This window comes from Lepidochelys kempii, chromosome 9 (genome assembly GCF_965140285.1).
Source record: "Lepidochelys kempii isolate rLepKem1 chromosome 9, rLepKem1.hap1, whole genome shotgun sequence".
In the NCBI taxonomy this organism is placed as follows: Eukaryota; Metazoa; Chordata; order Testudines; family Cheloniidae; genus Lepidochelys; species Lepidochelys kempii.
Genome location: NC_136388.1, coordinates 102,909,621 through 102,931,701, shown reverse-complemented (window position 1 = coordinate 102,931,701; position 22,081 = coordinate 102,909,621). Strand labels below are relative to the sequence as shown.

The following is a 22,081-nucleotide window of genomic DNA, read 5'->3' as shown; positions in this document are numbered from 1 at the left end:
CGTAGCTGCAGAACCCACCCTCTCCACTATGGTTAGAAACAGGAATTGTCATATTAGATCAGCTCAGAGGGCCATCTAGTCCAGTACCAAGTGTTTTGGAGAAAGGTGCAAGAAGCACTGCAGCAGTGGTTATGGAATAGCCTGATCCAGGAAAGGCTTCTTGCTAGCCACCCCATTCATGGAGGCTGGTTTATACCCTGAAACAACATACCCTGGGAATTCTGTGATTAGTTAAGTAGGGTTATCATAATTTCAAGCTTCTACCTACTGAAGCAAAGTCATTGCAAACAGTGTACTGGCACTTGAGACAATACAGTTTCAATCTCCTGCCCCCATTAGGGCGAGGCATTTGGAACTGTCCTGATTCGATCTCCCTTCTCATTTAATAGCTCTGGCAAGTTACACATGGTCTCATGTTGACCACTTACCTTCTCCCCAGCAAAAAGTATCCCTTGCTGAAGCAGCCTGTTTGCTTCCCAGACAGCAAAACGGCGCAAGGAGCTTGAGACTTCAGGGTACAGCATCTCAGAATACTCATATTTCCAGTTTCTACCACATTTTAACAAGAGAAAAAGCTTCTACTAGCTCTGTGTTGGAAGCAGGAATAGCAGTTCTGCTCTTCCTATTTCCACCTCACCAGAAGAGTCTGAAGAGATCTGCAAGGCGCAAACTTCAGTGAATTCTCCAAGCCCAGCTCCTGAAGCTGAGATTGGCAGGTTCCAACCAACTCAAAGTTCTATAATGAAATGCCATCTATGCCAAGGATAATGCTGTTGGAGCTCTCAAGGGTTAGACAGTTTCTGCACATTGTGGATGAGGACAGCAATGCAATTTTGCTCTAGTGACTGGAGCTTCATGTGCCTCAGTCTGCATGTACCCAGAAGCTTTATTCAGGAATAGAAGAGACTGCACACAAGATAAAAAAAGGCTTAAAATCCACTTTAATAATGCATTCCTGTAACATTCCTCAGACAAACTCAAACTTGTTAGTGGGACGATTACAGCTTGTGTTCAAACAGTTTACACTAAACGAAAATCTTGTAGTAGTTCTACACAATAGACAGGCAAGATTAAGGTTATACAAACAATAGTTTCAGTTAAGTCTTCAGCATGAGATACAGTATCTTTGTCCAATAGATTGTACTTTACTACCAGTAAAAATAAACAGCGGTACAACACATATCAAAGATCCATTCAATCAAGAGCCTTCCAGCCATTCAGGCTGCACATGACGGTCCACTACTTTAAAGAAATAAATGGTCCAGGGAAAAAGTAAAAACTACAAGTTAAAAAACATAAAACCCTCCTGGTTTCACTACATGATGGGTCATTTGGAGCTATATAAATTTACAGAGCCGCTGAGGGCCGCAAAAGATCCGAGTGCTGCCCTAATCTCCAGAGACTTGCCTGTGCTCTCAAAGGAGCTGTACTGGACGAATGCTAATACTCCGATTGTATCTAGTTAATCTCAGGACTGCAGCTGCATGTAGGAAACATGGAATGGTAAAGGCATCAGGGTTCTATCAGGTCTTACTTTTACTGCACAGCTACTGAAGCCTCCCAGAATCCACTTTTCACATTGAAATTATAGGAATGCACCATATTAAATTTACTAAAACCTTTACCAGTCAGACTGCACTCCCCTTTTCCTAGAGTGGCTTTGCCAAAGCAGGCCCTAATTAAAACTACCATGAAGAGTCACCCCCCAAGTAGAACTCTACGTAGCCTGCCAAGATTCCTTTCCTCTTTGGGGGGTTGGTAGGGGGTAGCTTAATCCTGTTAGTATCGACGACGTTTGTTAGGGCCAAAGTCCCCCCCAGGATTTCCTCTGTTGAAGCCAGGCGGGTTTCCTCCCATAGCTCCAAGTCCTTCCATTGCGCTGCCCTGGCCAAAGCGATCAGTGGGCGGTGGCGGTGTCTTGTACAGGGCGAGAGCGCAGAAGAGGCAGAAAGGAGAAAAGACTTAAGTTAGAAGCAATTCCAGTCCACCTGGGTCTGATCAGGATTCCACAGAACCAAGTGACTACCAACTCAAGGCATTACGTAACTGGAAAGCAGCGAGTTCAGAATCTTCCCTACTCTATGAATACAGAGTAAACTCTTAATTCCAGATTTACTGAGGGGAGTGCCCCAAACCAAGACTGGACTGACAGGGATGTGATCTCAGATAACTAAGTACCACAGGAACAAAGTCAGCTTCCCCCACAGAATTCAGGGCCAAGCATACTAGAAAATAGCCACACAAACCCTGTAGACTAATGCCCTGTAGTGGGCTGTCTGAGTAATGCAGTCTGGGATCCTGAGAATTTCACAATTCCACCATACTCCCCAAACTGAACACCATTCCTGGACACCCAGCCCCAATAATCATTCAAACTACAAATGGGGGTGATCAAGGGTTTGGAACCCTGACACATGCTGCCAATGTTGCTGAGGATTTCACACAACTAAGGGCAGTAAAATGGCAGCCCCCCTTATACTCTCCCACGCAGAACAGAAAGGGTCTGGAACAGCCTTAGTCTTGTCCTGCAGGCCCTACTTGAGGGAAAGACTGGAACCACTGTCAGTGCCAGGAATGGGTGAGTGGAGGATCTGCTCCTTATCAGACCAAGCAGCTGCTCTGGGACACAGGGTTCCATTAATTCCCAGCACCAGCAGTATAAGCAGGGCTGGCTTCCAAAGCAGCCTGTAAAAGCCTCCTGGCCCCTAGAAGTCCCGTCCCCCCCACTCACCAGAGACAATATTTGTCCTCCTTTTCAACAGTGCGCCTGGACTCCCCTCCTTTCACATTTCCCCCTCCCTGAATCCATCCTCTCCCCGTCATCCAATCCACCAATCTCCCTGCCCCTTTATCCACACAAACTTGGTCACCACTTGAAACACTGATGTCATCACAAGAGAACTGAAGAAGTCTCAGATAATAATATACGCTACATTGGCAACTAGAGCAACTGCATGACCTTATTTTGGTAACCTTTGTCCTCTCCCTCTCATCCCCTGGCCTGCCTCTCCCAATGGTCACTAGCCTATAGCTTAGACTAAGCTTTCTGAAGCAGAGTGTGTCTTATTTGGTATGCAAAATTCCCAGAACACTTTAGACACCAAATATTTACACAGCTGCTATGCTCATGCTGCAGATGTGATACTGTGCCTCAGGCAAGAGCAGAGCTCCGTGGAGCAGATGGGAAAGAAATATGGAGGGAAGACATGGTCTGTTCTGAAGCTGTCACGTTAAAAGTCTTGTAGCCATCACTGGATATCATCAAAATCAGATTCTTTACAAGCTAATCTAGTTTAACCCTCTTAAGAGTCATCACCATTCCCACCCCATTACCTTCCTAAACTAAATTACTCACACAAACTTTGTTAAACTAAAGTAACCCCGAAACATTTGAAAGCTCAGAATTGAAGTGAACATGCAACAACCTTCACTTTGCCTCTACAGCAGTGGTTCTCAAACTTTTGTACTGGTGACCACTTTCACATAGCAAGTCTCTGAATGCGACCCCCCCCTTATAAATTAAAAGCATGTTAAAATATATTTAACACCATTATAAATGCTGGAGGCAAAGCGGGGTTTGGGGTGGCAGCTGACAGCTCGCGACTCCCCATGTAATAACCTCGCGACACCCTGAGGGGTCCTGACCCCCAGTTTGAGAACCCCTGCTCTACAGCAACCTAGCTTTCATTTGTTTGTTCATTGCATCATTTTTATAAGGGCTTTAAGCAGTTCACATACAATGGCTGTGGCTATCTTATTAGGCAAATATATTGCCTTGATACAACTTGCAGATGATGTATCAAAAATATGCACCAACAAGCTCTGGTTTTATATATGGTTTCAAACATGCATGTTTGATACTAAATAGGATGCTTTTTCACCACACTAACTCACATTTTTTTCCACACAAGTACTGTAATTTCATAATCTGGCCTAGGTGGTATGCATATGTAGATACATTAGCGCCAATCTTATACCTGCCTAATTGGTGGTCCAGTGAATCTTAAGAGTGGAGGAATAGCTATATTTAGTACGCTATTTGTTTAATTAGAATTCAAAAAGTGAATTTATGGACTGGTTTCATTTGTGTGGACATAAAGGCAAAAGTTGGTACAGACACTGCCTGATTCAGAGTAAAGCATTCAAGTTTGTGGTGACTGCTGAGGTAAAATGTGTGGATGGATGACCGTTGAAGTGAGCTGTAGCTCACGAAAGCTCATGCTCAAATAAATTGGTTAGTCTCTAAGGTGTCACAAGTACTCCTTTTCTTTTTGCGAAGACAGACTAACACGGCTGTTATTCTGAAACCTGTCTTATTTGCTTTTCTTATGGCCTTGTTGTTGGAGCAGAGTTCGGATGTGGATTTCTTTTAAGCAGAGCCTTAATTCTGGCTTTCTAATTGATGGAATTTTTAACCTTCTAGTACTGATAGATATTCAGCATTAAGAGTTTTTATCTTACTTTTCCTTTGGGTTTTTGCATTTTTAAACTGTTTAAAATGATACTGATTGGAAAGCAAGCAGCAGGATACCTGAAGAGCTCTGAAACTTTATAGGGCAATTAGGGAGAGGTAGGGAGGAGAAAAGTCAAAGAACTATGAGGGGCTATGAAGCCCCAATGATCCCTCCATTTATTCCCACTTACAGGGAAGGGTCGGGAAGAGAATGAAAATTCCCCAGCATCCACTTCAGAGGAATGGCACCAGTGGAAAGGACAAAAGGAGATACTATTGCCATAGGCAAGATAGTGCATTCACAAAATTGACTGCTGGTGACGGGGGGTTTTCTTCCCCCCATCTCAAAACAGTCACAACGAAAAGCCTCCATTAACCATGGTTTTTCATTCTGAAGGCTCTTTGCAAGAAAAAGCAACCATTTAAGCAGGGAAAAATAAGCAAGCATAGGTCTCCAGTCATTCTCTGCCCTTTAATGGTCAGACCTTCAGAAGAGCTCAGCAACCCACATTGTTCTCACTTTAGGGGGATTCTCCATTGTTCTCAATGGGAACTGCTAGGTAGAAAGCTCTTGAAAATTTGAACCATATAGTCTGCCAGAATCCAGATCCCCAATTCAATGAAGTTTCCCAAATATACCTTTCCCCATGTAAAAGATTTGTCACATGCAAAAACTGTTACTGAGATCTTTCAAATACATTTTAGGGTAAGTTATTTTTGAGGTATAATATGACAGAAAAGCATTAGGAATTCTGACTGAGTCACCTCAGACTGGGGCAACAAGTTCCATGCTGGCCACATATCGTATGTGAACACTGACCTCTGAGGATTTGAGAGGTGGCCAAAAAGCAGGTCTTTGATGTAAAGCAAGTCTCAGCCTTAGCAACAGAGAAACAACTAACTAAGTCTCCATAGCTAGCCCCACACTGTACTCTTTAAAAGGGTTCAAAAGAGAGTAGCTAGAAAAATAATGCTGCAGATACATTACCATTCCCATAGCTCCATCAGGCATCATAGCTCCAGGACCAGCTGCAGGAGGTGCGCCGGCTGGGACAGGGGTGGCACCCATAGCTCCTCTATTGTTCATGCCTATGGCACCTGCAAGAGAGATCTGAAGAATATTCCCAGCATACACAAAAGGGAATTGGACGACATGTCTCCCAGTAGTGAGACGACCTATGCAAGTTTCCTGCTGTGTTCTACCCCAGAGAGGGAGTCCTAACAAGTCAGGCTGCCTTGCCTTTATCAGATACAATAGTGAACCAAGCCTAGCTACCCTTGCACTCAAAATTCAAATCAACCCAAAAAGCACAGATAGCTGACGGCCATCAAGATCACATTTCAGAATCTATTAACCATCCAATACTCCTTTTTTCACTGATTTCTGCCCAAGTGGTCTAAAATTGCAGATTGTGAACTAGAAATATGGAAATACAATCAATGGGTCATACTTATTACCCATCTGACCTTTTTGTTTGCTGAGCTCAGCATCTCTCTCTGCATGTTTTACCTATTCCTAAAGTAGACACAAGTCTCCTTGGGAAATCTTAATTCCATTTGGGCTCTACCTATAATTTCACCTGAAACTTCTGCTTACTGAGCTAAGCCCTCTGCAGACATACAGTAATGAAATTACTTTAGGTAGAAAGGTATCACACCAAATACTTCTCACTTTGCATGCTGTGAACTGTCACGTGCTTTAAATAAACTTTATATAAACTTAAGAGAAACAGACATCATTGGAAAGTTATTTACAGCAAGTTTTAAGTGCACTAAATATGGAATTAGCAAAATGAAACACTCCAAGAGCAGGTCCAGTGTCTGCAGACAGGGGAACTGAACATGGAGAGAAACAGAGAAGACAGATAACCACAGGCAGCTCTTACCTCCCATGCCCATCTGTCCCATGCGCATATCCGGTGGCTCCCTCTGAAAGAGAGACTTATTTCACACCACATCGTTTAAGACATTCTCTAATATAACAAACCCAGAGAGCTTCAGTAGACTTTATCATTGAAGACTGGATAGAAAAGTCACTCCCTAGGAAAAGTTGCGAAGGAAAATGAACCATCCACTTCACTATTCACTGCTGAACAAATAAGATCTCAATTTAAAGGTGTAAATCTGCAGTATAGTTAGCCACCTGCACTGTAAAACATCCAACAGAAGCAAAGCACTGTGCAAATTTAAAGCACAAGTGTTGGTATACAGAGATGTCTGACGCCTAGGTAGAGAGATCTGACGTTGGCTGCTCAGACTACTGCTAACAATAGGTGAAATTCGCTCTACTACTTCACCAAGGTCAGGAAACAGCATACTTTAAAAAAGGAATACAGATGCTTTTCCTATTAGCATAGGCTAGTGAGCACAAAAAGGAGCTGTTCTGCTTCAAAGCCAGCAGTGCCCCCTTACCCCAAGAGCAGTCCCACTTCTTCACAAGAACCAGCGAGCCAGTTTCACTTTCCTTCATTTGTATGTCTAGGACAGCTATTTATTATTTGAATTGCAGTAGCACTTAGAGGCCCCGATCAGGGCTCCGTTGTGCTGGGAACTAGGCACATAGTTTAGGCCTGATCTACACAGTTTCTGTACAGGATTTAACTATTTCAGTTAGGGGATGATTTTGTACAGATAAATCAGGATACCCTCTAGTGTGGATACAGTTACGCCACCTTTATACCAGTATAAGTGAATCTATTTTAGATGGCTGCATCAGTTTAAAAAAAAAAAAAAAAAAGAGTTAAAGCAGTTCAAAAATGGAGATAATGCCATAGAGACCATCTCTACTCCAAGGAGCTTACATCTAATGATATGACAAAACAACAGGGGGAGATAAATGTGAGAGAACATTGGTGTGTAATCACTGGGCTTCAGAGTCAACATTAAGGAGATCAGTGTGGGTCAAGGAAATTCACAATCACGGTTTCAAACTGTATGCAGCCTCAGGAAGACAGTACTGCATCAGCCATGCTGTTTGCATTTGGAAAGTTTTCTTCACAACCAAAAAGGATAGAAACATCAAAAAAACCTGGATGTCATGTAGGCCACAAATACTTCAACCGGGATGCATACAGTCCACTTGCCATATATGACACCACTGCTTTCCACCGTGTGAAAGCAGATGCCAAGCTATTAGTATACAGCACTGTTTACAATTTCTAGCTCCCATGGTTCGAGGTGGCAGCTGTTACAGCATCAGAAATAAAACAGATTAAAAGCAAGGTGGTTTCTGAAATGAGATTTTAAGAGCTGATCTTGCAAACTGCCAGAGATAGAAATGAGTGAATTCCCAATAGTGTTGTTTTTAGCCCTACTGAACTGTGAAAAATGTGGCCTTAAAATTAGAGCTACTGGTATCAAGAAATCAGTAATTAGAGACGTTTGCCATTCTAACAGTTGGGGAACTGCAGTACCCAATATCATTGTGTGGTAACTTGACAAGTACTGATTTTTAATGGCAACCACGTTGTCATGCCTAAAGTGGTCCCTAAACTCAGCAATGTTTAGACAAACTGCCAAGACAGGATGCAGCAGTCTTCAGGCCAATGTTATTGTGGCCTGGCACGTGACTCCTTGTGGGGCTCTGCAGAGATCTTCATGAAGGAAATTTTCAATCACTGCTCCAAGAATAGGACCTGTTAGCATGTGCTCTGCTGCAAAGTAAGACTGACACACTGTGGTCCTACATGGACAGCAGCAGGAAAGTGAGTTCCCATGAACAACTGGATTTCCATACGTATAGTCTCAGACAAAACTGCATTGGGGTGAAGTTATGACAGAGCACATACCAGTAACATAGGGTAAATTACATTAGAGATGTTGTAATTATCCCAAAGCCAATCATTAAAAACACCCCCAAGCCCGCCTGAAATTAAAGATTAAACAAAAAAATGGAAACACAGTTAAGGCACTCGAACAATCTTAATTCTGCCTGTAGTGAGACCATGCAATAACCACGAGTATGGTTAATTTTAGTGTTTGTGATCCTCAACAAGATTAAAATTGATTTGTAAAAACGCAGTCCCATCCCCATCTTATTGTGTTACTTGTACCTCCATACAGAGGTACTCTTCTAGAGAAAAATATATGCCCAGTCATATTCTTATCAACAGAAATCCTGCCCTGTCTCTGGACAACTATCCTTCTGACAGAAGCCACATATGAATCAAAAGGTAGGAGAACTCATACCGCATCAGCAAAGTTCCCTTTAAAGCCCTCTTGCTGGCGTCTCATCATCTCCTCCTGCTGCCGCCTCATCTCCTCCTCACGGCGCCTGCGTTCTTCCTCCTGCCTGCAAGGAAAGGACTCCAGAGTCACTCAGCACGACATAAGCAGATTCTGTATCACAGGGGCGAAGTGCTACATGGTAGGCATTTGTCAGCAGTAAAGATGACACTGTTCTTCCAGACAAGTACAGCATTAAGTTCTTCAATATGATAAATTTCTAGAACTCATGAAAACTACCATTATTTCTAATCCCTTTCAATTCTAGTGATCTTATCAGAAAAAAATCTCAGTCAGAGAATACGCTACACTTTGAAACAAATGCTATCCATATGTAATCAGGAAACATTAGCCAAGTCGTTCTCAAACTGTGCTCTGAAAAGAACTGGTCTGAAGATCTTCCTAGTGGCCTACAGAATTACCTTGAGAACCAGGCAGTAAGACCATAAAGGAGTTGAGAGAGAGGAGAGAGATTCTCATAGATCCTTAAGTGACAGGAAGAATGAAAAGGTTGCAGCTAGGGCAAGGATTTTCCCCACCTACAGCGCTCGAGCAATCGAGGTTGCTGCAAAAACACCTGGCTTTTGTATATACATCTGAAAGCCAAGCAGTAAGAATCCAAACCTGAGTCTATCAGTGAAAAAACAAGAACTAGTCAGTGTACTTCAAGGTCACGGGCATACACCATAAACAATACTGCACCCTAAACCTACTGTAAATTTTGCTTATGGATGAAGATGACTCAACGTTTGGAAATTATATTTGTTAAATTGTGTGTCCAACTGCTTTGGATAATGCCCTAGCCCCAGTCTAAGGGGATGCATTTAATTCACAGCAATATGAGTGGCCAGAACCTCCCTTTACCTGAGCTCCAGCTGTTTACGTTTCTGCACTTCTTGGTTATGCAGTTCCTCCATTCTCCTTAGTTCTTCCTGGCGTCTCATTAAATCTGGAAGAGGTGACAGTAGAAGCCAATCACTGGGCCAATTGTCATTCCCTCTGCGGGCTGCTAGGTGACCAGACTAACATTACCTCCCCCCACTTCCATACCTGAACCTCAACTTACCAGTTAGTTTCCACACCAGGGGGTTGCACCTTTGTAGTTTTTCTAGCCTGAGCTCATTGTGCACACCAGGGGCTCCTTGCATTCCTCCACCCTTCCCCACAAGGTCCCTGGGTGCTACCCTTACATCCCCCTTTATTATAGTGACTCCATGCAACTGCCTGCACTCCTTCCTTCATGACGGGGTTCTGTGTGGGCCCCCCATTCCTTCCTTCCCCCATACCAGGGTCCCATATTCCCTCCCTGCATGCCAGAAGTTCCCCATTTCTTCTCCTTCCATAGCAGGGGCACCCATTCTCCTCCCATGCCAGCAGCTCTGTATGCATGCCATTTCCACTTCCCTCCACGTCCTCTTTTCCCCAGGACAGGGGTTCTGTGTGCTCTCATACTATGGTCCCCAAATCTCTCTATGGTGGGAATCCTGTGTGCCCCTAGTTCCCCCTATGCCAGGGGCTGTCTGCCTCTCATTTTCTCCCCTCCCCCTTGCTGGATCTGCGTTCCCCCTACCCCATGCCAGGATACCACAATTTTTCCTGGACTGCCAGGGTTCTGTGCATCTCCCATTCCATGGGCTGTGTACATGCTTCAATTTTCCTTCTCCCCCCTTTCCCCTTATTATTTGTCTGGGAGATAAGTCATTCAGGCTGTCAACATGTTAAACTCTACTGGAAAGGCACGCAGAGATGAGAGACAAATATTTGGTTATGCTGGAAAGTGTGAATGAGTGCCATTCAACCAATCTAATCTATGAACAACTGCAGAAGTGCTTGAAGCTGTGGCTCTGCTAAACAGATAGTAAGGGCTCTGTGTCCCCCTCATTTCACTTTTCCAATTTCCCCCAAAATCGGTAGGGTTCTCACCACTGATACCTAGGACATTCCCTGGGATTTTGAAATTGATCAGATGCAGCATTCACAAGTTATTGCTTTACAGACATACACATAGAAATGTCATCAAGTTAAGCGTATGATCAACTAAGACTCTATAGCTGCCATCCTACAGAAGATAGCAGAACAGAAGCTTGTTATACTGTACAGCAGATCTATTTAGACAACGACTATCTGGCAAGCTATCAGTCAGACATCCATCCCCAGGCCCATCTCCAGCCAACACGCCCATCTCCAGCCAACACTGGTCTGGTTACTGTGCTAGACACTCCCAGTTTTACGAAGAAATTGTAAGAGTGGTCTTCGATGACGTTGGCTCTCACCTTGCCTCATGAGCATAACTTGGTGCTCATGGCGAGCTGCTTCCATCTCCATTTCCAGCTTCTCTCTTGCTTCCTTGATGTTGCGGTCCACCTGTTCTTGCTGCTGCTTTTCCATTTCTATTAGAGCCTTCCAGCGCATGGCATACTCATACTCAAAAGAGCCAGGCTGTGCAAACCTAGGAGGCTGTTCACGCTCCCTGAGGAAGTGGAAGACAAGAAAACTTGAGCAAAGCCAACGTGGAAAATAAAGATTCATACAAATGAAATATGAGAGATTCTAATTAACACCTACGAAGGGGAGAGATCAATAACGCACTTAGAATATCTTATCCAAGAAGCTGCCATCTTGCCAGCTTGACACAGAAATAGAATTCTCACTGCAATAAATGGGAAGCTGCTCTTTCTGCATCTTCCTGTTTTCTAGCAGAGGACCCTATCTGAAGCACTGGCATATCTCCCCAGGAAAGACCTGTCCAATTCATTGAAGGAAGAAACTAAAAGGTAATCCTAATTACTCTCTGCCCTTCACCCACCCACCCAACTCTCTAGTGTAGGGGCAACTACTCATGAAAACTTCAGCTGCCTGAACAGGGGTGGTGCTTTCTAGAGGCATGCCTAAGTTAGTAAAGAAACACATATTTAGGATTAGGGGAAGAGAGAAATGTACTAAGGCAATAAGAAGAGCCTTTTACTAGCTTGTGAGGATGCATTCTCCCAAAGATTAAGACACCAATCTCTTGAATGGTCCACCACTAACACCCCTCTTCCTTCCCTAGTGGACACGTACTTGTGAAACTGCTGGTTTTTGATGACCAGTTTCTCTGGCAGTCCCTCCTCATCATCATACTGATCCATTGGCTCCACGGTGACAGGCCGAGGGAATCTGGAAAGAAAAGAGGCCACACAATTTCAGTGTTACCTAGACAATGGCTGCACCGCAGGCCAGCTTCTGTGTGTGTCTTAATTCTAGCTGGAGCTATAAAATACTGCTCTCTCTCTACCAATGAAGTTTCAGAATAACAGATCCTAAGAAAACCATCTAAGACAATTTTCAGAGTAGCAGCTGTGTTAGTCTACAGCCACAAAAAGAAAAGGAGTACTTGTGGCACCTTAGAGACTAACAAATTTATTTGAGCATAAGCTTTCATGAGCTACAGCTCATTTCATCGGATGCTAAGACAAAGACAGCCAGAATACAAGTGAAAGCCATCTTCACACCCAAGTTATATATTGGTACTGTCTGGGTTTTGAGCGTGACTTGTTTGAAATTGCTTCTATAATCACTTAAGAACATAATGGCCATACTGGATCACACCAAAGTTCCATCTAGCCCAGTATCCTGTCTTCCGATACTGGCCACTGCCAGGGTGCCCCAGAAGGAATGAACAGGTAATCAAGTGATCCATTCCCTGTTGCTCATTCCCAGCTTCTGGCAGACGCTAGGGACACTATCCCTGCCCATCCTGGCTAACAGCTATTGATGGACCTATCCTCCGTGAATTTATCTAGTTCTTTTTTGAACCTTGTTATAGTCTTGACCTTCACAACATCCTCTGGCAAAGAGTTCCACAGGTTGACTGTGCATTGTGTGAAGAAATACTTCCTTTTGTTTGTTTTAAACCTGCTGCCTATTAACTTCATTTGGTGACAGCTAGTTCTCGTATTCTTTCTTTAAGACAGCTACTTCTGAGTCCCGAATCAGCCAATGATAGTTACTAAACAAAGACGTGATACGAGTGAAGATTTCCAAACAGTCTGGGCAGAGTCCAAAGACCCTCCAATTGTAGCCCAGCTATTAGTGCACCGTTGGCCAGTCCCAGACACACACTGGAGAGGCTAGCACAGAAGAAAAGAAAAGACTGAACAGAACTGAGCTGCTTTCTGAAGTTGAAGGCGTTTGTGTACTGATCTCAGAGTATCCTAGCAATGGAATGAAAGGTGCCATCTCCAAATCTTCTGGAACAAGGCAAGGTATAGCAGGGACAATGGTAGTGAGGGAATAGGAGCAGGAATAAAATGTTACTTAGAAGAGTAAGTGGATTATAAATCAAACACAATATATCCTAGGCTTTAATAACTGCTGTTACCAAAATAACTTTTTTTTTAAAAAAAAACCCGCCCAAAGGGCGGGGGAGAGAGAAAAAACAGTCAGCTCAGCACTCCCCCAAAAAGCAACCCAACCTAACCAAAAGCATTGGAGCGATGGGCCTTGTACCATACATAACTGGTCCGACTCACTGGCTGTTGGGACCAATGGGGCAAAGAACATTTCAGATTTAGTTCCACTCTTAAGAATGCACAGTCATTCCCAGAAGGACATTGAACTCTGCAGACCTGCTAGGTGCCCCTGGAATACTCAAGCATGGAGGCTAGTGTGCTGCAGCCAGAACAAACGAATGAATGCATGGACACACACAATCTAGCCATTTAAACAACAAACTGAATCTATGCCTGCTGACAGGATTGTGTGCAACATTCTATCACAAAAGTACCCACTGCAAAACAAAAGCCCATTTTCATAATCAATTCTAGGGTGATCTAGACTGCACAGTTAACATACACAAGCTTTATTCACTTGCCAGCAATACTTTAACAGGGGAGGAATAGCTTCTTCTTCTTCTTCAGGACTACTTGAACTGCCCAAAGGCGGCTTTGTCTATGAGGAACCTCAACAGCAGCAGTTCCCAGATTAGCACACTCAATCCCATGGACAGCCTCCAGGAAGCAAGATGGTTTTGAACATAAGCCTGTGCACAGATTTATTCTAACATGGCCCAGATATGAGACAGGAAGTTTGTCATTATAGAACTTACGTTTAAGTACATAGTGCCTTCTGCCCCATACCACACATAGCCCCACTCTAGTGTTAAAGCACCAGTGTTTCACAAGCCAGCACCCGCCTGGCCAAGCTGTGCACTTTCCAGAACAGCACTTCTCGCCCTCCTCACTTACGTGGTTAGCAGGAAAGACCCTTCGCTACATCTGTCCAGAGCTTTCCTAGCAGCAGGTTTCCCTGAAAACTCCACAATGCCTTTCCCAGACGATCTTCCTCTGTCATCCACAATAACCACAGCCCTTTCCACCTGGCCGAACACAGAGAAGGCTTCCTCCAAGAGCTCATTTGACACAAATTGAGGCAGGTTTCTGACAGTCAGTGATGCACTGTGGCATGCAAAGCGCACTCTTAGTTGCTTCCCACGGAGAGGCATGTTGTCTAGTTCTACCTTTGCAATCTCGGCTAGAGTGCGAGTTTCCTGAAGACAAGAAAAGTTATCATTAAACTTGCAATGCAGTATGGAAACATGTTTCCTGCCACAGAAGCAGAGGACAGGGTCACTAGCCTATCTTTCCCTGGACTAGCAATACAGCAAGAAGAACAAAACTATTTGTACCACAAAGGATGCCTTAGTAACGTTTGTAATGGTCTTCTGACCATTATCCAAGGTGCCCGTTAAACTAGTTCAGGGAGCACATGTTAAGTTTGGGGAGAGAAGATAAAAAGAAAGCAGACAACATCAGGTACAAAACTTAAAAGGAATGTTGCAAGGATTACAGATTGTAGCTAGGAGTTAATATTAGTTAAGCACACATCAATGAATAGCACTAGGATCACAGTGAGAACTGTTACTTTCCTAATTCTTCTCAGTAATCTAGTCTGATGATTGACACAGGAACTACTCAGTATTTGAAAGTACAAGAAAGGCAGGAGTCTTTCAAAATCTTAAGATCCATTACCTGACTAATGACTTATTGGAAAATATGCGAACTTGTATTAAATACTCATTATCTCCATAGTACTTTAAAAAGCTTCCAGCTTCTCACCATGCTGCCCATCTTGTATTTCAAGACAAGAAAGTGTCAAGATGGTTCCTTCCTGTTTCTTGATGTTCAATATAAGCAAAACACTTGTATGGGACTTAAAATATAGGTTTTGTCACAAGAACAGCTGTTACCCCAGTTTTACATCTTCCTTTCCTAAATAGGATGCCAAGACAATAGTTTGGAGGATGGGCAAGACCTTATTTCCATGTCTGAAGCAACTGTCTTGAAATAAATTAAGTATCCTTGTTTAATCCATATAACCGCAAGGCAGCTAACCTGCTGTATAATTCAAAATATTAAAAATCTAAGAACCAATTGGTTCCAATGTATCCCATACTTCAGATCACCAGAATTAATTTTAAACATCTATGTGAAGATACCAACTCGATTAGCAAAATATGTGAACAAGGTTACTATTTCCAATAAGCACCACTCTCCTAATGTCAGAGCGCTAACACAGGACACCCCAAAGGAAGCAATAATGACTCACCAGCCTGATAAATCCAAAGCCTTTGTCCTTGTGTATGAAGACTTCACCTGCCTTCCCATACTTTTCAAACAACTTTCTCATCTCCTCCTCAGTAATATCTGGGGGCAGGTTCCCCACAAAGAGGCGGCTCCTCTGGGTGAATGTCTTTTCACCAGGTTTCCGGAAATTCTTCAGGTCAATAGTGAGGCCTTCATCTGAGGGGAATAAGGTACACAGTCGCTCTACAATTGGGGGGATAAATTCCACTATGTTACATCACAGCGAGCATAAAGACATACAACAATAGCTAACTCCACCCACTCACCCAAGTCTCAAACATCTCCAACCAATTCCATAGCAACAAGGAGACAGTATTTCAGCATGGGCCAACATTCTGATGAAAGACGAAGTTTGCAGGAACTGCACTGCTTCGTAACAAGGCATCGGCCACTATGTGAGGGAGAGCCCAAAGCGGGAAGTAGGGACCTTGGAAGAATGCAGCAGCCTTCCTAACTTGACTACTGTGTCAAAAGATGCTTAGCAACTCTTACTGTGGACTATGTTTGACACATGGACTTCAAGACCACAGCTTAGCTATCTACAGAAAAGCTGCAGTGTCATAGGCTGCTAGAGGATTATCATCCTGGTATGAATTCAGAACTCAACAGTGATTCAGAAAAAAAAAACAAAAAAACAAAAAACACACATTCAAAAGATACTTACATTAATTAGTCTTGCCTAGTACAACAGATGCACAAGGGGGAAAAAGCAGATAACATTTCAGCCACCTACAGCCTGGGAATGCACTAGAAAGATTCTGGAACCCAAACCCTATCTCCAAGCTGGAGAGAAAGCAGCTGGAAGCTATAAAGCAGCAATATGGATGGGACCTCAGAAAAGTCAGCAAAGTTAGTCACGAAGTCTACAGTCAAGTAACACTCAGTGGCTAAAACAGAACCAAAAAGCCAGCAAATTAATGATAAATCATAAAAATATAGTGAGGCAGGGAGTAAGAAAGTGCAGACACTACAATGGTGGAAAAAAATATGGGAAATGCTCAGGTTTATGGTCTCAAGCAATAATCACAAAAATGGTATTTTGAGATGACCCATAGGAAGCATGAATAGAGACTTGATCAGTATGCATCCGATGAAGTGAGCCGTAGCTCACGAAAGCTTATGCTCAAATAAATTGGTTAGTCTCTAAGGTGCCACAAGTACTCCTTTTCTTTTTGATCTCCCATTGTCACTCTATTTAGTTTTTAATGGGTGAGACTAGAATGCAAGGGTAAAATTATCCCACTCTAGTAGGGAGAAGGCTGGCCAACCACTTTATCACACACTCAACTTGAGCAGCTCTATTTTTTATAACACTTATGTAGTAGATTCCACATTCAAAGCAAAACATAACTATCAAATTAACTGATTCATCAATGTAACCAGACACACTCCCCAGTCATCCATGAATGGCAGCTTCAGACCCTCACCACTACATGCTTCTGAACCATTAAGTTAGATCTGTTAAGGCCCCAAAGGTCATTAAACCCCACTTCTTCAGCTCAAGATCAAAACCCAACAATTCCATAGAGCTCCAGCCCATATTGAACAAGGGTACACGTCAGTGGATTGGACTTACTGGCACAACAACCCTCACTGGTACGATTGGCCCTCTGATGCTGGAGTATCAAGCAGCCAAGTCAGGAGATCACCTTGCTCAGAAGTTTCAAACTGATGTGTGATTCGATTTGATGTGTGATTAGGGAACCCTATAACAACCTTCCTATTAGAACTGCATCTATGCAGACAGCAATTCTATCCCACCAATACCTAGGAAGGACTGTGCTAGGTGGTCCTCTGGTACAGCTTTGGGAAGAAGGGTGAGGGTGAGAGAAAAGGAGGAAAGAGTGCCAGTCACAGACAAGCCACCTCTTTCTTGTAAAATCCACAGTGGTGACACTGGAGGATTGGAGAGATTTGCAGTCCTCTGGGCAGTTAGATTTACTGGAAGATCCTATAAGCAGCAAGGAAGAAATCTTTAAACGTGCACATTAATGGCCTGATTCAGAAGCACTCAGCCCCAAAAATCTCAATGAAACCTTTGGGAGCAACCAGCATTCAACATAATTGAAAGTCAGGCCATAAGAGCAGAACTGAACTGACTGAAAGCGTAATCTTGAACGCAATCTCCTCTTCTTACAGATTTAGTAAAAAGCTCTGCTTTCATACCAAAAAGAACGAATACAAGTGGGTTATTCACGGGGCAAGGATTGGCAATAAAAAAATCCAGAGGAACTTGACAGCAGAAGAGGATCTAAACTAATCCTTTCTCATGGGATATCAGATCATCTCAAACAGGGAAAGAACCTGTGACAGTTTAAAGTGAAACTTAAGTCAGGGCTTATGCGGATGGCACTTTGGCAGCCCAGAGGGCTACAACAACCAAGATGGACTTGTGTAATCTACTCACTCTGGCTGTTGACCTGCTGTCCATTAGCAGGAATAGGTGGTTGTTGATGCTGATGCTGTTTTCTTGGAGCATGGTTCTGCTTCTCCATGTTAAAGCCTTTATTGCCTTGCATTTTTCCAACCTGAGAGCAAATACATCATTGGTTATATATCCTCAATGTACAAACCAGCAACCGCCAATGCACACAACACTACAGCTACTTTCCTGGGCACAACCACAGAGATAATCATCAGAACAGAAGCATTTCCAGTCTCTGCAACTCCAGACACCTGGGGGAAACAGACAATATGAGGGAAAGTGCAATTTGAACATAGTACATCTGATTCGAATTAACCTGTGTAGCCAATGATATTTCCAACTAAAGTGCTCTTTCTGACCTACTAGCCACATAAATACTACAAAACCAAGAAGAGATCCTCCTTTAAGGGAAAAGTTAACTTAAAATCTAGTTGGTTTTAAGTCCTGCATTCGAGTCCTAATGCCAACCAATGTAGTTATATTTTCCTATTTAAGATAATTTCTCTCATGTTGCTATGTGAAAGAACCACATACACAGGGGAAAGTGCAATACACGTGAAGCACTCTCAAATTCAAAAAGAAAACAAAAAACTCTCTTAAGCATTCAGTTCTAAGAAGATGTATTCCCTGTAACAGTAGCAAGTAAAAGAATTCAGGCAAGGGTGATTTTATGTTAACCATGTCCCTTTTTTAAATACATCAGAAGCAGGAAGCATGCTAAACAAACAGTGGGGCCACTGAACAATAGAGATGCTAAAGGAGTACTCAAGGATGATAAGACCATTGTGGAGAAACTAAGGGCACGTCTTCAACGGCAACGTTAAAGTGCTGCTTGTGTAGTTGCAGCATAGCACTGGGAGAGAGCTCTCCCAGCGCTTTAAAAAACCCACCTCCAAAAGGGGAATAGCTCCCAGCACTGGGAGCACGTCTCCCAGCACTGGTGCACCGTCTACACTGGAACTTTACAGCACTGAAACTTGCAGCGCTCAGGGGTGTGTTTTTTCACACCCCTAAGCGAGAAAGTTGCAGCGCTGTAAAATGCCAGTGTAGACACACCCTAAATGAATTATTTGCATCAGTCTTCAAGGCTGAGGATGTGAAGGATATTCCTAAACCTGAGCCATTCTTTTTAGGTGACAAATCTGACGAAATGTCCCAGATTGAGGTGTCATTAGAGAAGGTTCTGGAATAAAGTGATAAACTAAAAAGTAATAAGTCACCAGGATCAGATGGTATTCACCCAAGAGCTATGAATGTACTCAAATGTGAAATTGAAGAACTGCTAATTGTGGTATGTAACCTATCATTTAAATCAGCTTCTGTACCAGATGACTGGAGGATAGATAACATGACACCAATTTTTAAAAAAGGCTCCAGAGGTGATCCTGGCAATTACTTCAGTACTGGGCAAACTAGTTGAAACTATAGTAAAGAACAGGAATGTCAGACACCTAGATGAACATGATTTGTTGGGGAAGGGTCAACCTGGTTTTTGAAAAAGGAAGTCATGTCTCACCAATCCACTACAATTCTCTGAGGGGGTCAACAAGCATGTACACAAGGGGATCCAGTAGATATAGTGTACTCAGATTTTCAGAAAGATTTTGACAAGGTCCCTCACCAAAGGCTCATAAGCTAAGTAAGCTGTCATGGGATAAGAGGGAAGGTCCTTTCATGGATCAGTAACTAGTTAAAAGACAGGAAACAAAGGGTAGGGATAAATGGTCAGTTTTCACAATGGAGAAGGTAAAATAGTGGTGTCCCCCGGGGTCTGTACCAGGATCAGTCCTATTCAATATATTCATAAATTATCTGGAAAAATTGGTAAACAATGAGGTGGCAAAATATGCAGATGAAACAAAACCAATTAAGTCCAACGCAGACTGCAAAGAGTTACAAAGAAATCTCACAAAACTGGATGACTGGGCAACAAAATGGCAGATGAAATTCAATGTTGAAAAATACAAATTAATGCACATCGGAAAACATAACCATACACATAAAATGATGGGGTCCAAATTAGCTGTTACCATTCAAGAAAGATCTTGGGAGTCATTGTGGCTAGGTCTCTGAAAACATCCATTCAGTGTGCATCGGCAGTCAAAAAAGCTAACAGAATGTTGGGAATCATTAAGAAAGGAATAGATAAGACGACAAAAAATATCATGTCGCCTCTATATAAATCCATGGTACGCCCACATCTTGAATACTGGATGCAGGTGTGGTCAGGCCATCTCAAAAAAGATATATTGGAATTGGAAAGATTTGAAAAAGGGAAAGAAAAATGATTAGGGGTATGGAACAGCTTCCATATGAGGACAGATTAATAAGAGTAGGACTTTTCAGCTTGGAAAAGAGGCAACTAAGGGGGGGATATGATAAAGGTCTATAAATGATGGGTGTGGAGAAAGTAACTAAGGAAGTGTTATTTACTCTTTCTCATAACACACAAATGGGTCATCAAATGAAATTAGGTTAATTAGGCAAAACAAAAGGAAGTATTTTTTCACACCATGTAGAGTCAACCTGTGGAACTCTTTGCTAAAGGATACTGTGAGGCCCAAAACTATAACAGGGTTCAAAAAAGAATGAGATAAATTCATGATGGATAGGTCCATTAATGGCTATTAACCAAGATGGGCAGGGATGGTGTCCCTAGCCTCTGTTTGTGTTTGTCAGAAGCTGGGAATGGGCCACAGAGGATGGATCACTTGATGTTTACCTGTTCTGTTCATTCCCTCTGAAGTACCTGGCATTGGCCACTGTCAGACAACAGGATACTGGGCTAGACTGACCTCTGATCTGACAGAGTATGTCCACTCTTATTTTATATATATTATGTTTAGTGGCTGTTGTTTTGATGGTTACTAGAACTTTTATAAGACCATCAGACTTAAAAAAACAACAACCAAAAACAGAAATATGTCCCCTGATGATACTGTTTGCTATAAGCATCTGTGCAATCAGCACTGTGTTTAAAAAGCTGCACCATAGTACTTGTCTTATCTTGGGTATCCACATTCCTTTGCCACCAATTCCTTCCATACTAAGTTTGTTCCATTTAGAAGTGTTGGAGAGACCTAGATTCCAAGTTGGTCAAAGTGGCTGTAAGGCAACCAGACAAGATACATGTGTAATCCTTACACAGCATGCTCAAACTATGCACTCAGTCAAAAGAAGTTATTTTACTCATGAAGCACCAACACACTGTACCTAGGAGCTGCAGACAGTTCAAATATATACAACAAAAAAACAATAATACTGGAACTAAAACCTGGTTGGCAGTTTTTAGAATGCATAGGGCAGAATGAATTGCAACTTAAATAATTCTCCCTAGCCAGTGCACCTACGGAAAGTAAATGTGTCGGGGTGGGGGGGAGTGTCAATGGAGGCGGGAGCATGAGCGGTGGAGGGCTATGCAAAGCGGTAAGTTCATATGCAATCACCTAAAGAAAGAGTGACAAGCGGGGTACTGTGCCTACAAGCAGCACAAGCGGAAGCAATAAAAAAGCAACGTGTAATTTGTGAAGCCACCGAGAAGCACTGGCACAAATGAGTCGTTTACTTACAGCTAACCGAGGAGCCACGCAAGAGCAACCGGCGGAAAGCTGGTGGGAGACAAGGAGCGCGAAAACAGGCGGGGCTACGGCAGGTTTGCGGCGCACCGGGGGGGAAGAAAAGGGCAAGCGCGGGCGACAGCCAGCGAGGCTGGAGGAGGAGAGCGACGGGCCGGGCGGGCTGACAGGGCCGCAGCAGCTACCTGGCAGCGAAGGGAAAAGCGGGGGGGGGGGCACACGAGGAAGTTGCACCGGTTTATCCTGAAGGGAGCCTTTGACATGAAGCTGAACCGGTGCCGCGCCGCGTGCGGCCGAGGCCTCCCGCCCGCCCGGCGCGGGCCCGCCAAGAGCCGCTGCTGGGGGCGCGTCAGCCGGACACCGCGGCCTCGCCGCGCGGGCCCACTCGGGCGGAAGGCCGCCGGAGCCGCCGCGCCCGGAGCCCGCTGCGCCCGGAGCCGCTCACGGGACGCCCCCGCCTCACCTGCTCCTGGGCCCTCGCTCCCACAACGGATCGCGGCCTTCTCGCCTTCTCGTCGCCTAGAAAAAAAGAGCGCGTGCGGCCGGAAATCGGACAGCCTAACCGGTTACCCAAGGGCCGCCCATGTTGCTGCCCCATTGGCCAATCTTCTCCACACACTTTCCGTTCAGTGGCTCACAGCAGTGCCAATCACAGAAGGAATGGAGCAGGGCGGGACCAAAGACAAGATCGCGCCTCTATTCGTAGTTTATTGGCTGAGCAGTCTTCGCAGCCCGCGAAACTAGCTGCCACTCATCCCCTCAGGCACCAAGCTTAGATGAG

The 22,081-nt window shown here is 43.7% G+C and overlaps 2 protein-coding genes across 4 annotated transcripts in view; one reads left to right on the top strand and one right to left on the bottom strand.

Moving 5' to 3' along the window:
- Positions 1-924: 924 nt before the first annotated feature.
- Positions 925-22,050, bottom strand: NONO (non-POU domain containing octamer binding). Of its 3 annotated transcripts, XM_073358660.1 has the most exons (12): positions 21,764-21,843; positions 17,915-17,976; positions 17,708-17,831; positions 15,263-15,483; positions 13,903-14,204; positions 11,738-11,833; positions 10,951-11,147; positions 9,542-9,626; positions 8,642-8,744; positions 6,340-6,382; positions 5,442-5,551; positions 925-1,917 (listed from the first exon to the last, which is right to left on the bottom strand). In XM_073358660.1, exons 3-12 carry the CDS (start codon positions 17,817-17,819, stop codon positions 1,780-1,782), a joined length of 1,407 nt encoding a protein of 468 aa, XP_073214761.1. In that variant the 5' UTR covers positions 17,820-17,831; positions 17,915-17,976; positions 21,764-21,843; the 3' UTR covers positions 925-1,779. The 3 variants fall into 3 exon arrangements, with proteins under 3 accessions (XP_073214761.1, XP_073214760.1, XP_073214759.1); XM_073358659.2 differs by lacking the exon at positions 17,915-17,976 and having other exon boundaries at positions 15,263-15,456; positions 17,708-17,828; positions 21,764-22,050; XM_073358658.2 differs by lacking the exon at positions 17,915-17,976 and having other exon boundaries at positions 17,708-17,828; positions 21,764-22,044.
- The window catches only part of ZMYM3 (zinc finger MYM-type containing 3), a 67,327-nt gene continuing 66,340 nt past the window's right edge, over positions 21,095-22,081 (top strand). The window contains exon 1 of the mRNA XM_073358655.1: positions 21,095-21,377. The gene's annotated coding sequence lies outside the window, so the exon portion shown is untranslated. The remainder of the gene's footprint in view (positions 21,378-22,081) is intronic.

What these genes read in the sequence shown, in the direction of transcription:
- NONO (XM_073358658.2), bottom strand. Translation starts at nt 21,898, where the DNA reads ATGGGGCAGCAACATGGGCGGCCCTTGGGTAACCGGTTAGGCTGTCCG. An exon ending in ACAGCAGGTCAACAGCCAGA is followed by an intron (nt 15,484 to 17,707) that starts GTGAGTAGATTA and finishes CCCCAATTGTAG; the next exon opens with AGCGACTGTGTACCTTATTC. An exon ending in AGTTATGCTCATGAGGCAAG is followed by an intron (nt 9,627 to 10,950) that starts GTGAGAGCCAAC and finishes CACCTCTTCCAG; the next exon opens with ATTTAATGAGACGCCAGGAA.